Source organism: Centrocercus urophasianus, unplaced genomic scaffold, assembly GCF_019232065.1.
Source record: "Centrocercus urophasianus isolate 14NV4802_14NV808 unplaced genomic scaffold, USGS_Curo_1.0 seq_15, whole genome shotgun sequence".
Taxonomy (NCBI): domain Eukaryota; kingdom Metazoa; phylum Chordata; class Aves; order Galliformes; family Phasianidae; genus Centrocercus; species Centrocercus urophasianus.
The window spans coordinates 24,966,870-24,978,518 of NW_024884697.1; the positions used below are offsets into that span (position 1 = coordinate 24,966,870).

The 11,649-nt window shown below is 42.8% G+C and overlaps 1 protein-coding gene across 3 annotated transcripts; it reads left to right on the top strand.

The window, feature by feature from the left end:
* The first annotated feature begins 5,459 nt into the window (after positions 1 to 5,459).
* SMIM30 (small integral membrane protein 30) lies at positions 5,460 to 9,043 on the top strand. Of its 3 annotated transcripts, none has more exons than XM_042815794.1 (2): positions 5,460 to 5,578; positions 6,349 to 9,043. In XM_042815794.1, exon 2 carries the CDS (start codon positions 6,412 to 6,414, stop codon positions 6,595 to 6,597), a length of 186 nt encoding a protein of 61 aa, XP_042671728.1. In that variant the 5' UTR covers positions 5,460 to 5,578; positions 6,349 to 6,411; the 3' UTR covers positions 6,598 to 9,043. The 3 variants fall into 3 exon arrangements, with proteins under 3 accessions (XP_042671728.1, XP_042671729.1, XP_042671730.1); XM_042815795.1 differs by having other exon boundaries at positions 5,472 to 5,569; XM_042815796.1 differs by lacking the exon at positions 5,460 to 5,578 and adding an exon at positions 5,738 to 5,814.
* The last annotated feature ends 2,606 nt before the right edge of the window (positions 9,044 to 11,649 follow it).

Below are 11,649 nucleotides of genomic sequence, written 5' to 3' on the forward strand. Positions count from 1 at the left end.
GAATTCAAGCTCAGAAATACCAAATAAATAACACATTTGAGATGAATTGCAACATTTTAATTAGTTCTTATTAGGGTCAGCTGCAACCATCAAGTTTTCTTTTTCCTTTGAAGAATTTAGTTCTCTTCTCTGATTGTCTCCCATCAGTGTCACCTTTAGTTTTTCCCTTTGTGACTTCACTCTTTTTCCTGTTTTTGTTCTCCAGCCTTTGTTCATTTTTAATTGTGTAAATTTAATTGCTTCTTGCCTCAGATACACTTACATTAAAATGCCTGCTCATTTGGCAGCAGGACTGTTCACTGTGTGCAGAAGCTGAGCAGCCTGGGCCCTCACTGGGAGATTGACACAGAACTCTGACAAAAGAGTTCTGAAATGTTTGCATCAGTGCAAAAAATTCCTCCAGAGCACGTGCTGAGAGAAAAACTGAGCTGCCTTCTTGAGACCCCAGTACAAGGACTACACCAATCATGCTCTAATGAGGGTCCCAGAACCACAGAGCATTAATGAATGTGATGACTTAACAGCTGCCGAGAAGCGTATAAATTATTCCAACACCCCTCTATTCCTTGGGTCAGTGGAGAATAGGACAACATAGCAGTATTGCAGGGCCATAATGTTTGCTGAAAACACCCTGGGCTGTGCTAGGTAAAGCACTGCTAACAGACTGATGGAGGTGATCCTTTGGCTTAACTTGTGAGAAACAAAGATCTGGGGCCAGTCCTGAGTTCTCCATTACAATAGTGGCATGGCATTACTGAACAGTGTCCAGCAAAGAGCAAAGGAGGTGATTTAGGATCTGAAGCATCTGGCATATTATAAAAGATTGGGTGTGCTGGGATTGCTCAGCTTGCAGAAGAAAAGGGACAGGTGGTTTCTTAGCCATGTGTATAAATATCTTCTTAAAGACAGAGCCAAGCTATATTCAGAAGAGTCTAGTGATGGGACAAGGCGTAAGGGGTGAAAACCAAAACAAAGAAAATGCCATTTAAACATAAGAAAAACAATTTACTGTGAGAGTGATTGGGCACTGGTGTAGATTGCACAGAGATACTGTGCAGTTTCCACCCTTGGAGAAATTAAAAACCAGACAGGGCATCATGTTTTCCAGTGTGACCCATTCTCTGCTTCTGTGATCCTCCTCCCCCAGGAAGTGAGTTTGGGCAGAGGACACAGCTCCTCATTCCGACTTCTTTCCCACTTGCCAGACACATCACCTTGAGTCTGATACTAACCTCTTGTTTTCCCTAATTATTTTCTATTTTTGGCCACCTTCTTTTCAGACACCAATCCTAAAACAGTATATTTTAGGCATGCAAATTTAAGGGACAATTTTATAATAACAGTTTCCTCATTTATGACTAAAGCACTCATATTTAGATAGCTAGAACTCTGTAAGTAGCCAAGCTTTATTTCTAATGTCTAAAGCTGATAAGATAAAAAAGGATATTTACATGTTTCTATAGATAAATATATCCAAATACAGATTAGTTCTAGATTTAAAACACGTGATTATTCAAGCTTCACATGTTTTAAATCATTTTTTATTTTTATTAAACTTCTACTTATTTTAATCATATGCACAGGAGAAAACATCTGACAGCATAACTTGGAAAAAAAAAAAAGATGTGCTACACAAAAGAATGTGTGGATGACAGCCGCTACTCCCCTTTAAATCCCATTCTGTCATTTCTGTGTTGAATAGTATCCTCTTTTGCTTACCATTCATACTGATGAACACAGCATAGCCAGGTCCTCTGAAGCTAAATTGCTGTATATATTTTCTTGATAATGTACACTAATTCATTTTTCTCAAAAAGAATAAACCATGCAAAACACAATATTCAACTTACCAGTGGAAATGCTGATGAATAATGCAAAAACATCTCAATCGTTTACATCAGCACAAAAAAAAAAACAGACTGAAGTCAAGAAGACTGCATTCAGTCTTAAATAACTCAGAGCTGGAGAGAGTTTGGGAGCATTGTTCCAGCAGATCTCCACCTCTGCTGTATTATATTCTACAAAAAACCCAGATGCCTGCTCCTCATAATCCAAAAGAAGCATGGCATTGCTTACAATAATCATGGGGAATCCCTGGATTAACCAGTATTGATGGGTAGCTCTTGCATTCCCCTGCGGAGTTCAGCACGGAAGTCAATCAATGGGTGTTTAACTCTGGCTGGCACGCTCTGCACTCACTCCTGCAGTTTCACGGCTCCCGCCTCCTGCCAGCACCAACTCCAGAGCTTTTTTCTGCAGGGCTGGCAGCTGCCTCTGTGCCTCTGCTTCAGCCAGTGCTGCACAGACGTCTCTGAAGTCTTGGCAAGAGAACTCAAAGAGATTCCAGCAGCACAGGAGATCCCCTGCCAGACTAGAGGAGCAAAGGACTGAGGGAAGAGGAATCACTGGGCTATTTAATCCTTTATTTTTATGGCTGTATAAAGGACAGCAGGAAGCATGTGGTGCCAAAAGAAAGAATTTTGTATCAAAAAGTAGCACAATTCCTTCTGTAAGCCCTTCCCCACTCTGAGAAAGAAGTAACTTTTGCTTCTCAGAGGGATCAAAAAGAGTCCGCCAGGGTGACAAAAGAGAGGTAGAAGTTAACCTCATGACATGGCAATAGGATAAACCAGTACGAAGGAAGATTACACTGCAAAGGCCTTCTGTGATTCAGAAGAAAATTGTCTTTGGTTCAGCAAAGGAGAAAATGTAACACCAGAGGATTATGAAGTGAGGGAACACAGCAAAAATGACAAACCAGAGAGAGGCACCTTAGCAACAGCACTTTGAATAAACAAAGCTGCAGGGGTCACAGTAAGAGAGAATCATTGTTAAGGCATAACTACAGGTAATACAGTCATGAGCTATCAAAGAGCTGCTGTGCGAGGTGCAGTAAGACTTCAACGCCACCAGGTGGGAAAAAAAAGGGGGAAGATAAAGGAAGCAGGAGTTAAAGGCTGATATCTGAAAACACATTTGTTGAGAAGGGCAGCCAATCCATAGAAAGTCAAGAAAAAACAAGAGTTAAGAGGAAAAATAACAAGTAGAAACCTATCATTATCTCAACAGGAGAAAAGAAAGCAATATTTAAGAAGTAGAAGTGAAGAATCAGGAAAGAAAACTTTTTTGAAAAGCAGGTGAATACTGCATTTTGGAAGAAGAATGAATGTTTCAAAGGCAGTCCTTCAATCAGAGAGTGAATAACAAAACAAGGGCCTTCATTCTTGGGACATTAACTAGAGATACCAACATGAGCAGTTTCAGCTGATGGAGGGAGGATGGAGCATACTGAAGGAGACACACATTCTAATTAGAGCAATTCGCACAGCATGTTTGGAGGGGATAGAGATTAAAGGAATAAAAACAGCACTGGTTACAAAAAGGGAATCCAATCGGTGTTTTCATGATAGGAAAGGTCTATGGCTAACTACATTTACTTGAGAGGAAACCTCAAGAAACAAAAAAGAAAAAATAAGGCAGGATAAAACAGGTACACGTGATAAGAGGGGAGGGGACAGAGAGGAAGGAAGAGTAAGGATGAAGTCAACATTTCTGTGACAGTAGACTGAGAAGCATGTGGATAAGGTTAATGATAGAAGTAAATCATGCTGTATTTTAAGTGCAGAGGCAAATGAAGTGTATGAAGTAGAATCTGAATTATGATGGGGAATTCAAAGACAGAGAAGACTAAATAAAGCAAGTCATTGCTTTTGTAAGAGAAAAAGTGGATGGATCTGAGTGAAACGATGCAGTGAGGATATAGAAACAGCCAGCAAAAATGTCAGATTCAGTATCACAGAAAAGTAGCTCAAGGGTGAACACGCTGGTTTAAAACCGATAATCATTGCACCGTAGTCAATGTCTTATCAGTAATCAGGGTTAGCATTTCTCATTACAGCTGAAGTCCAAAAATTGATCAGAAAGCTTCTTAGATCAGTGTGGTCATGTAATAAACAAATGGCTCTCCTGCACAAATTGAGCAGGAGCAAGAAAAAATAAATCCCCCTTCAGCGTGCAGCCCTTCTCTGCTGATTATCTTGTAACTTTTCCCTGCCCAGAATGTGCACTTTATTTTCAATTTCCAGTCTCACGCATACCTCCTTAGCCTTGTGCCTCAGCATTTACAAAGCTTTAACTTGTCAGCTTTGGGAGTTCTCTGCCTTTCCTCTGAATATTAGTTACATAATAGCTTGAGCTCAACAATCAAAGCAGTGATAGGTCAAAAGGAAGATTTGCCTGAGGTGATGGAGGAAGTTGATGGCAGAGCTTGAAGCTGAATACACATCTCTCTGCTATTCAGACAGCACAAAAACCACAAGAGTCTCCTTCACTGTTTAGATTTTGTTGGCATTTTTTCAAAGCACTCTGTATCTGAAGCCAAAGCTAAGAAATGCAATGGCACTGGAAAAGCTAATAAGCCAGAGATACATCCTCAAATGACAGTGTTTTCTAATTCTCAATAGCACTTCCATGCTATTGTTAATACACGATATACCTTACAATCCAAATTTTCCACAGCATTTCTACTGTACTTCTCTACATCATGTAAAGTGTTCAGGAGAGAGAAAGCAAGATAATTTTGCTATAATCAGTCTTCTCCTTGGATTTTGCACTCCTCACCTTCAAAATATGCAAGTCCAAAGATGGCATAACTCTTCATTACTGACATGATGAGCTCTAAAACGTAGAGTTGAAAGGTCTCTCACATCTGTGAGCTTCAACTCGAGCTTCCATAAGGAACTAGCTGGGTATGCTGCTGTGGCACTTACAATAAAAACATTTTAGTCCTGCTCTGTGTAACAGAAGACACAGCATGAGACACAGCGCTCCTACGAGCAGCTCTGAAGCAGAAATAAGATCAAGAACCAGGACCTTTTACTGGGTGTTGTGGGTGATGACAGGTAGTTGCCTGATTACAATCTTTTCTGTTGTTAAGGCACCATGCAGCTCTGCACCCTGCACACACGTTTATACACCCTTTACACACCTACAAAGAGGCTCTTGTTACGCTGGTGCTATCAGTACTTGGTACCGCTGCCCTGTCAGGTCCCAAAGCGGCATCTGCAGTTCCACAGGAGCACCTCGCGCTATTTATTTATTTCCAGAGCGACGAGCGCTCAGCCAGCCGCTTATCGTTTCACTGGCGTGCAGCCGAAACACTGGCGGCCTTCCCACGCCAGACTCGCGGGCTGCGGCCGCTCGCACAGCGGCGTGGCCCCGCGGCCCTCACAGCAGCGCGGCGCTCGCTCCGCCGCTCAAGGGGGGGAAAGGCGACACTGCCGAGCCGCGGCCCGCCCACACCCGGGATGCTCGAAGGAGCCGAGGCGGGCTCTGCGGACGAGCGAAGACCGCGTCGCGGCACCTCGTGCCCGGCGGGAGGCGGCCCGGCCGGGTCAGCCCGCCCCCGGCTCCGGCCCTCCACCGCCCCTTCCTGTCATGGCGGCGGCCGGGCCCTGGCAGCGCGACGAGGCGGCGGGGTGGGAAGTGGCCTTCCCCAGGAGCTGAGCGCCCGGTGCCGAGCGGGGACGCCGCCCGGCCCGGAGTCGGCGACGCTACGTTGCTGCAGGAGGTGACCGAGGTCCGCGGTCCGGCGGCGGCCGCCGTGAGGGCAGGGCCTGCGGGGCGGGCCGGGCCGCGTGGGAGGGCGACGGCTGCTCAGCGCTGCCGAGGGAGCGGGGAAGGCGCCGCGCGGAGTCCCGGTGGCCGCGGGCTGCCGGAGCCCCGACCAGACCGGGAAGCTGCGCGGGGCGGGCAGGCCCCGTCCGGCGCTGGCCGGGAGTTTCCTTCTGCTCGTGCCGCCTTACTTTAGCGAAGGTACCTAGGGTGTGGCCCCGGGTAAAACACCGCTTGTGTTTTCTTTTCCTCCGTTTCTTTGAGCTTATCTCAAACCGGTTCTCATGAACTTTGTGAAACCGGATGGGACGTTTGTCCTAGAGCGTATTCACAGGGAGGGACTGGCACTTACATCCACGTTCTCTGTAGTCCTGTGTGCACAGCTCCCGAGGCCGTGCCGTGCCAGCGGTTCGTGTCGGCCACCCATCCTGAAAGCCCAGGGACAGGCCCGCATACAGAGCGTGCAGCGAGCCGGCACGGGGCAGCAGAGCATGCTCTGAGCCGCCCTCACCAAAAGGCTTCAGAGACTTGTTTCAGCCTAGTGGAAAAAGAAGTGAAAAATTGCAAACTCGCCATAGTTGTCTCATGACATTAAGTTGCATGTTTTTGTAACTTGTTGTCCTAACTCCCACCCAGATGCTTGTAGTACAGCAATCTCGTTGGTTGGCTTTTGGGAATAGAATCCAAGGGAGAAGGAAGGGAGGTCCAGTCACGTTCCTTTTGTTTTCTAAGCAGATAGTGCCGAAGGACCTGCTTTCTACAGCTTTCATCATTTAACTTCCTTGTGGGGTCAGCAGCATGTCTTCTGCTGGGTGCGCCTCAAAACTTCTCCTGGTCCTCAGTGCACTGCTGCTGGTGCTGCCAGTGGTTGAAGCCATGGATGCAGGAGATACAATTGCGTTCCTGCTGGGCCTCGCTGTCAGCGTCATTGGATTCTGTGCCTGTCTTGGCTTGTATGCCAGGAAAAGAAATGGACAGCAATGATCTCAAGAAGATGCTCAAATGAAATGTGTTTCCTAACATTGCTTGGGGTTGAGGTCCGGGATTTAAAACTTCTTCAGTTCTGGATAACTTTTGAAAACTTGTAGTAGATAATCCTGCAAACCCTCTTACTGTGCAATACAACAGATCAAGACCGTACTCAGTAGAAGGGATTTGTAGGATCTGTCATCATGACAGTAAGATGATTTTACATTGCTTGTGATTAAATAATGCCTTAGAGAAGGGTGAGAACTATTTGAGTGGGGGTAGAGAGCCACGGAGTGCTTCACAGTAAACAATGATAAATGGAATGTATGAGGGAGATCTTCACCAAGTTCTGCAATTTTGGTTTCAGGGGTTCATGAGGAGGAAGCAGCTATTAATCTTCCAGTCAGGATGACAGAGCTTTGGAAATACCTCTGATGAGATAACTAGCAAGCAGACTGCTTTGACATGAGCACATGTGCTCACATGGTTTGTAATGACAGCACCTGACAGCTCACTTCCAATGTTACAGGGATGAGATTTGGGAGAACTAAGAAAACATGGAAAACTCTCTTCTATTTATTTCCATTTTTATGTTAGAATGTGCCTCTTCTGTAGCCTGTGTTCTTGTTCCCAGAATGGGACTGTTATTTTACTTCAACATATAAAGCTATGTGAATCAGGTAGGGAGCATGTTTTGTTGTCACTTCTTTATTTTCAGCTCTCAGTTTTCCTTTAAGCATGTTGAGTAAAGTGTTCTGTTTTGGTTTGGTTTTTTTTTGTTTGCTTTTTCCAAAAATGAAGATTTAGCTATTTTAGTGTGGAATTATATGTAGTGTTTCTGAATTAGTCTGTAATTAAATTTTATCAGGACAGTTGTGCACATTTCTTTTGCAATATGGAAACAACTTGTTTTGTTAAAATCCTGGGTTTAGTAGACAAATCTGTTATTCTTGAATGTCCTCCTCCTGATAAACTTGATGTTGTTAGTTAAGCATTTAGGCTTCTTATCTGATTGATACCTAAGAGTTCCACAGAAGAAAAGGACCAAAAACAAAGTAAAAGATCTTGATGCAAAACTCCATTCATGCTCTGTCAAACAGGGTGTTATATGGTTGAAAAAATCTACCGAGTAGCATATCTAGAACCCATTTATTTCTTTTAGTAGCAATGTGGAAGTGACACAGCTGAGAATGTCAACCACAAAGCCCTCAGGCTTATGAGGATGTTCTCGCTGTCATCTTAGTTGAAGGAGCACATGAAAGCAAATAAATAACAGCAGGGAAAAAAAAACTAGCAGAATAAGCAGCGGAGGAAGGTGAACTCTGTAGTTCACAGAATTTTGTTCTGATCTTGTGCTGTGGGCACTGCCACTCTTGCTAGAAATCTCGTCTTTTATCTTTCAAAGTTGGAGAGAAAAAGTGAAATGTGATGCAAAGTTATGTATGTTGTTCCTCCCCTTTCTCCGTTAGCGTCTCTGCTCAGTAGAGCACAAAGCAGTGATGAGAATTGCGAAATAGATTTTACATAAGTAATTGAATGGGCAGTTCATGTTCTACAAATTCTAAGATTTCTATATTCCCTATACCATATGTGGCTGTTTTGACTTCGATCTGCTCAGAAGCTGGAGAGAGAAGCCCAGTTTATTTCAGTCTCATAATCGTGTCTGTCTCTGTCTCACGGTTAACGCAGGAAGGTGTAATGAAAGTGTCCAAAATACTGTGGTTGAAACTGGGACTCAACCCAGCAAGCCACATTAATCTTGGTTTCTGCTCTCAAGCTACTGGAATGATACTGGTCACAAAGTTACTCTGCTGAAATGCAAGCCTTGCCATTCAGCAAGCTCTTCTAGTACCCCCTTTTGTGTCTTCCAGAGGCCACAGTGGGACAGCCCTAGAATGAGCTTCAAATAGTAGTATCACCTTCAAAGTCCAGTACGTGATTTTTTAACAGAGTGGATGCAAGCACACATCATGTGTGATCTTCTGCATTTCGGGCTTGGCTAAACCATTATTACCCTTAAAAACAACAAAACACCCAACAACTCAGTATGCTTTGCATTTCCCCAAATTTGAGGAGTCTGCCAATTATTCAGTAGAATATTAAATAATGCTTTCAATAGTAGAAATTTTATCACAAGCAGGTTTTCTCAAGGCTCCTTTATCATCAATTTGGAAAAGATCCCTGGCAACAGTTTCACGGGGTTGTGCAACACTTTCACTGTAGGAGTACAACATTTCTGTGGAATAATTAGTATCAGGCTATAGAGAAATGAGGAACCCTGTCCTTTGGCTGAAGCTGTATGTACTTCACTGAAAGGTGTTTGCACAGCATAATGGCATTGTTTCCTGGGTTCTCACAGAAGCTCTATTGTTAAAGACTTGCATTTGTCAATTACTTGAGTGTAAAATTTGATATCCCTGTTTTTCTTCTGCTTTAATAAACTTTCACATATGATTTGTTATCAGTCTGATGAAGTAATTTTTATGTGAAGAGGAAAAGATGACAGAAATGACTGAAACTACTGAAATTGCTTATATCAAATATTTGACTTTGAAAACTCAGGTAAAAGATCTTTTCCATTTTGTAAAATGTGTGTGCTTCTCTTTGTCCTATTATTGGTATACATGAAATCCAATTTCAGTATTCTAGTGTATCTAATTTCAGTATTAGTCATTTGAGAGCACTGCAGAGTGCTCTTACTTTGAATCTGAAACTTTGCAGTTGTGCAGGAGCCTGTTTCTCTGGTACAAGGGAAACTTGAAACATTTGTTTTTCTTCTGAACTTTGAATTTTCAACATTATTACACAGTTGCCTTTGTATCAGAAAAGCCATTTATGGGAGTTTTCTAGCCAGACCCAAGTATATGAAGGACCGTTTTCTGAAGAAAAATGTTCTAATGCTGTATAGTTATTTGAATGATACATTTTTTTAGACTTCAAAAGAGGTTGTTTTATCCCTTATGAAAATAGGGTTCTAGTTCTTTTAGGACTTCAGTAGTGCACAAAGCAGTTTTGTGACTGTATTAGTGGCTGTATTCGGAGCAGAAAGCAAAAACAGCCTGACAGCGCCTACCTCTTAACAAGCAACCTACCCTCTCTTTAATGCAAGAAAGTTGTAAATGAGGAACAAGACTGCTGTGATTTCCATTTGCCTTTACAATAGTGTAGCTCAAAACAAGCTGTCCCACAGCATTTAACAGCCAACCTACAGTCCCTTTGTGAACGGACAGATGTTGTTTGTTGCTCATTCCTTCCGCACCTCCAAGTGCTGCACAACAGCCAGGCATTGCTGCTCTGCTGCATACAGCTGTAGCTGAGAAGAAAATGCAAACAGTGCACCCAGTTCCTAATGTCCTTGCCTCTCTGGATGTACTAAAACTGATGAAGCGCTGCTGTGAACCCTTTCTCCCACACAGATAAATCCTGCTGCTGGCGGTGATACTGCTTTAGTACTATACTGACACTCAGCAATTTTATGTCGTCTTCCATCTGTAAGTGTTGTATGTTACAGATATCAATGCTTGCATATCCCTCATATCCTTCTATGAATGAGAAAAGTAGAAGTAGTCAATGACTTCACTGTGGTGTCATTGGAAACGTGGCATCTTCAGGATGCTCACTGGGATTTCTGGAGCGTACTGTGCGTACAGTTTGCAATCAGTGTGCCCCTGCAATTGGTGCTGCCCCTGGACTAGCCCAGAGACATTGTGTGCTGACTAGGCACAGTCTGAATCCCAGGTTCTTCTTTGCAAAAAAGCTGTTTACAGGAGCTTTGTGAAAATGGAGTAGCGGAGCTGAATTCACCATTTTTAATAAGATAACGCATGACTAAATGGAAGAACTTTAATAGGTCTGTTGCCATGGTAAATGCTCTAATTATTACACTACAAAAGTAACCTTTCCATTCATTTTTACATCTGCTGAACGGTTTGGCAGATCTAAGCTGATGTAATGTCAGGAGATTCTTAAGAGTGGTGGAGAGGAGGGCTTGGATCTGCTTGTCCTCCCATTTTTTACACTAAACAAATTACTAAGAAGTGATGTGAAGTCAACTGGGGGGGGGCTTATTCACCAGATTAGAAAAATAAGACCAGTATCTAGAATTAAAAGCAGCAAAACACCTATGGTGAGCTTTGATGATATTAAAGATGCACAGTACCCAAAACACTTTATTCCCAGGTCTTTTAGCTTCTTTGAAACAAGGTTTTAATGTGTTAGATAATGACTGAAAAATAAACCATACCACTAAGAGTTAATTTATAAGAGAATGTAACCAGCTTTAAAATTACAAAGATTTTCAGTTCACGTGAATAGGCAAGAGTACATAAATATTAAATTTTCAATATTCAGAAAGAAAGCTTTTCAGCAAGCAAGCTGGAATGTACATACTAAGGTTTGGTATGGAGACTATTGTAAAAGCACACCTATTTTGAGCTGAAAACAAAAAAAGAACAATGAAATTAAATAGATATTCAAAATATTTCCAGATATTGACTGGTCTCCCCAGCTGCCCCCTATTTGCAAATATGTGGGAGGCTCCATCAAATTTAGGAGGAGGCACAACAGGCAGCTAGCACAGCATTTTGTTTCTGGATCATTCATCTTAGCAGAACCAAGATATTGATGAGAAAATCAAAATGAAGCAGCCCATTGGAGTGCTAAGTAGAGAGAACAAGCTCTTGATGATTTCAAAGGCCTGAAAGTAGGGTGGCCCCTAGCAGACTCCTGATCTGCAACCATTACAACTGGGAGAAAACATCTTGTCCCCACATCCTAGGGTTGGAGTTTATCTTCTACCTGAGTTTTACTGTGTTGGCTGTGTTCCTTCTCAATAGTCTTTGTGTTGGAAATTTCATCTGGAATCCACGTTTCCAGCAGCTTTCCCAGCTGCCTTCAATCAAGGCTCTAAAATGCTTGCGCACATCTTCATACTGTTACTTTGCAAATAAAAGAGCTTGAAAATTACCTTTTCTCTCCAAATGGGTCAAATACTGCAGAGCAACATAATTCTCCAAAATTCATTAGAGAAGGATCTGTCTTTGTCTTTTGTTCTGTTAATACAGTTCT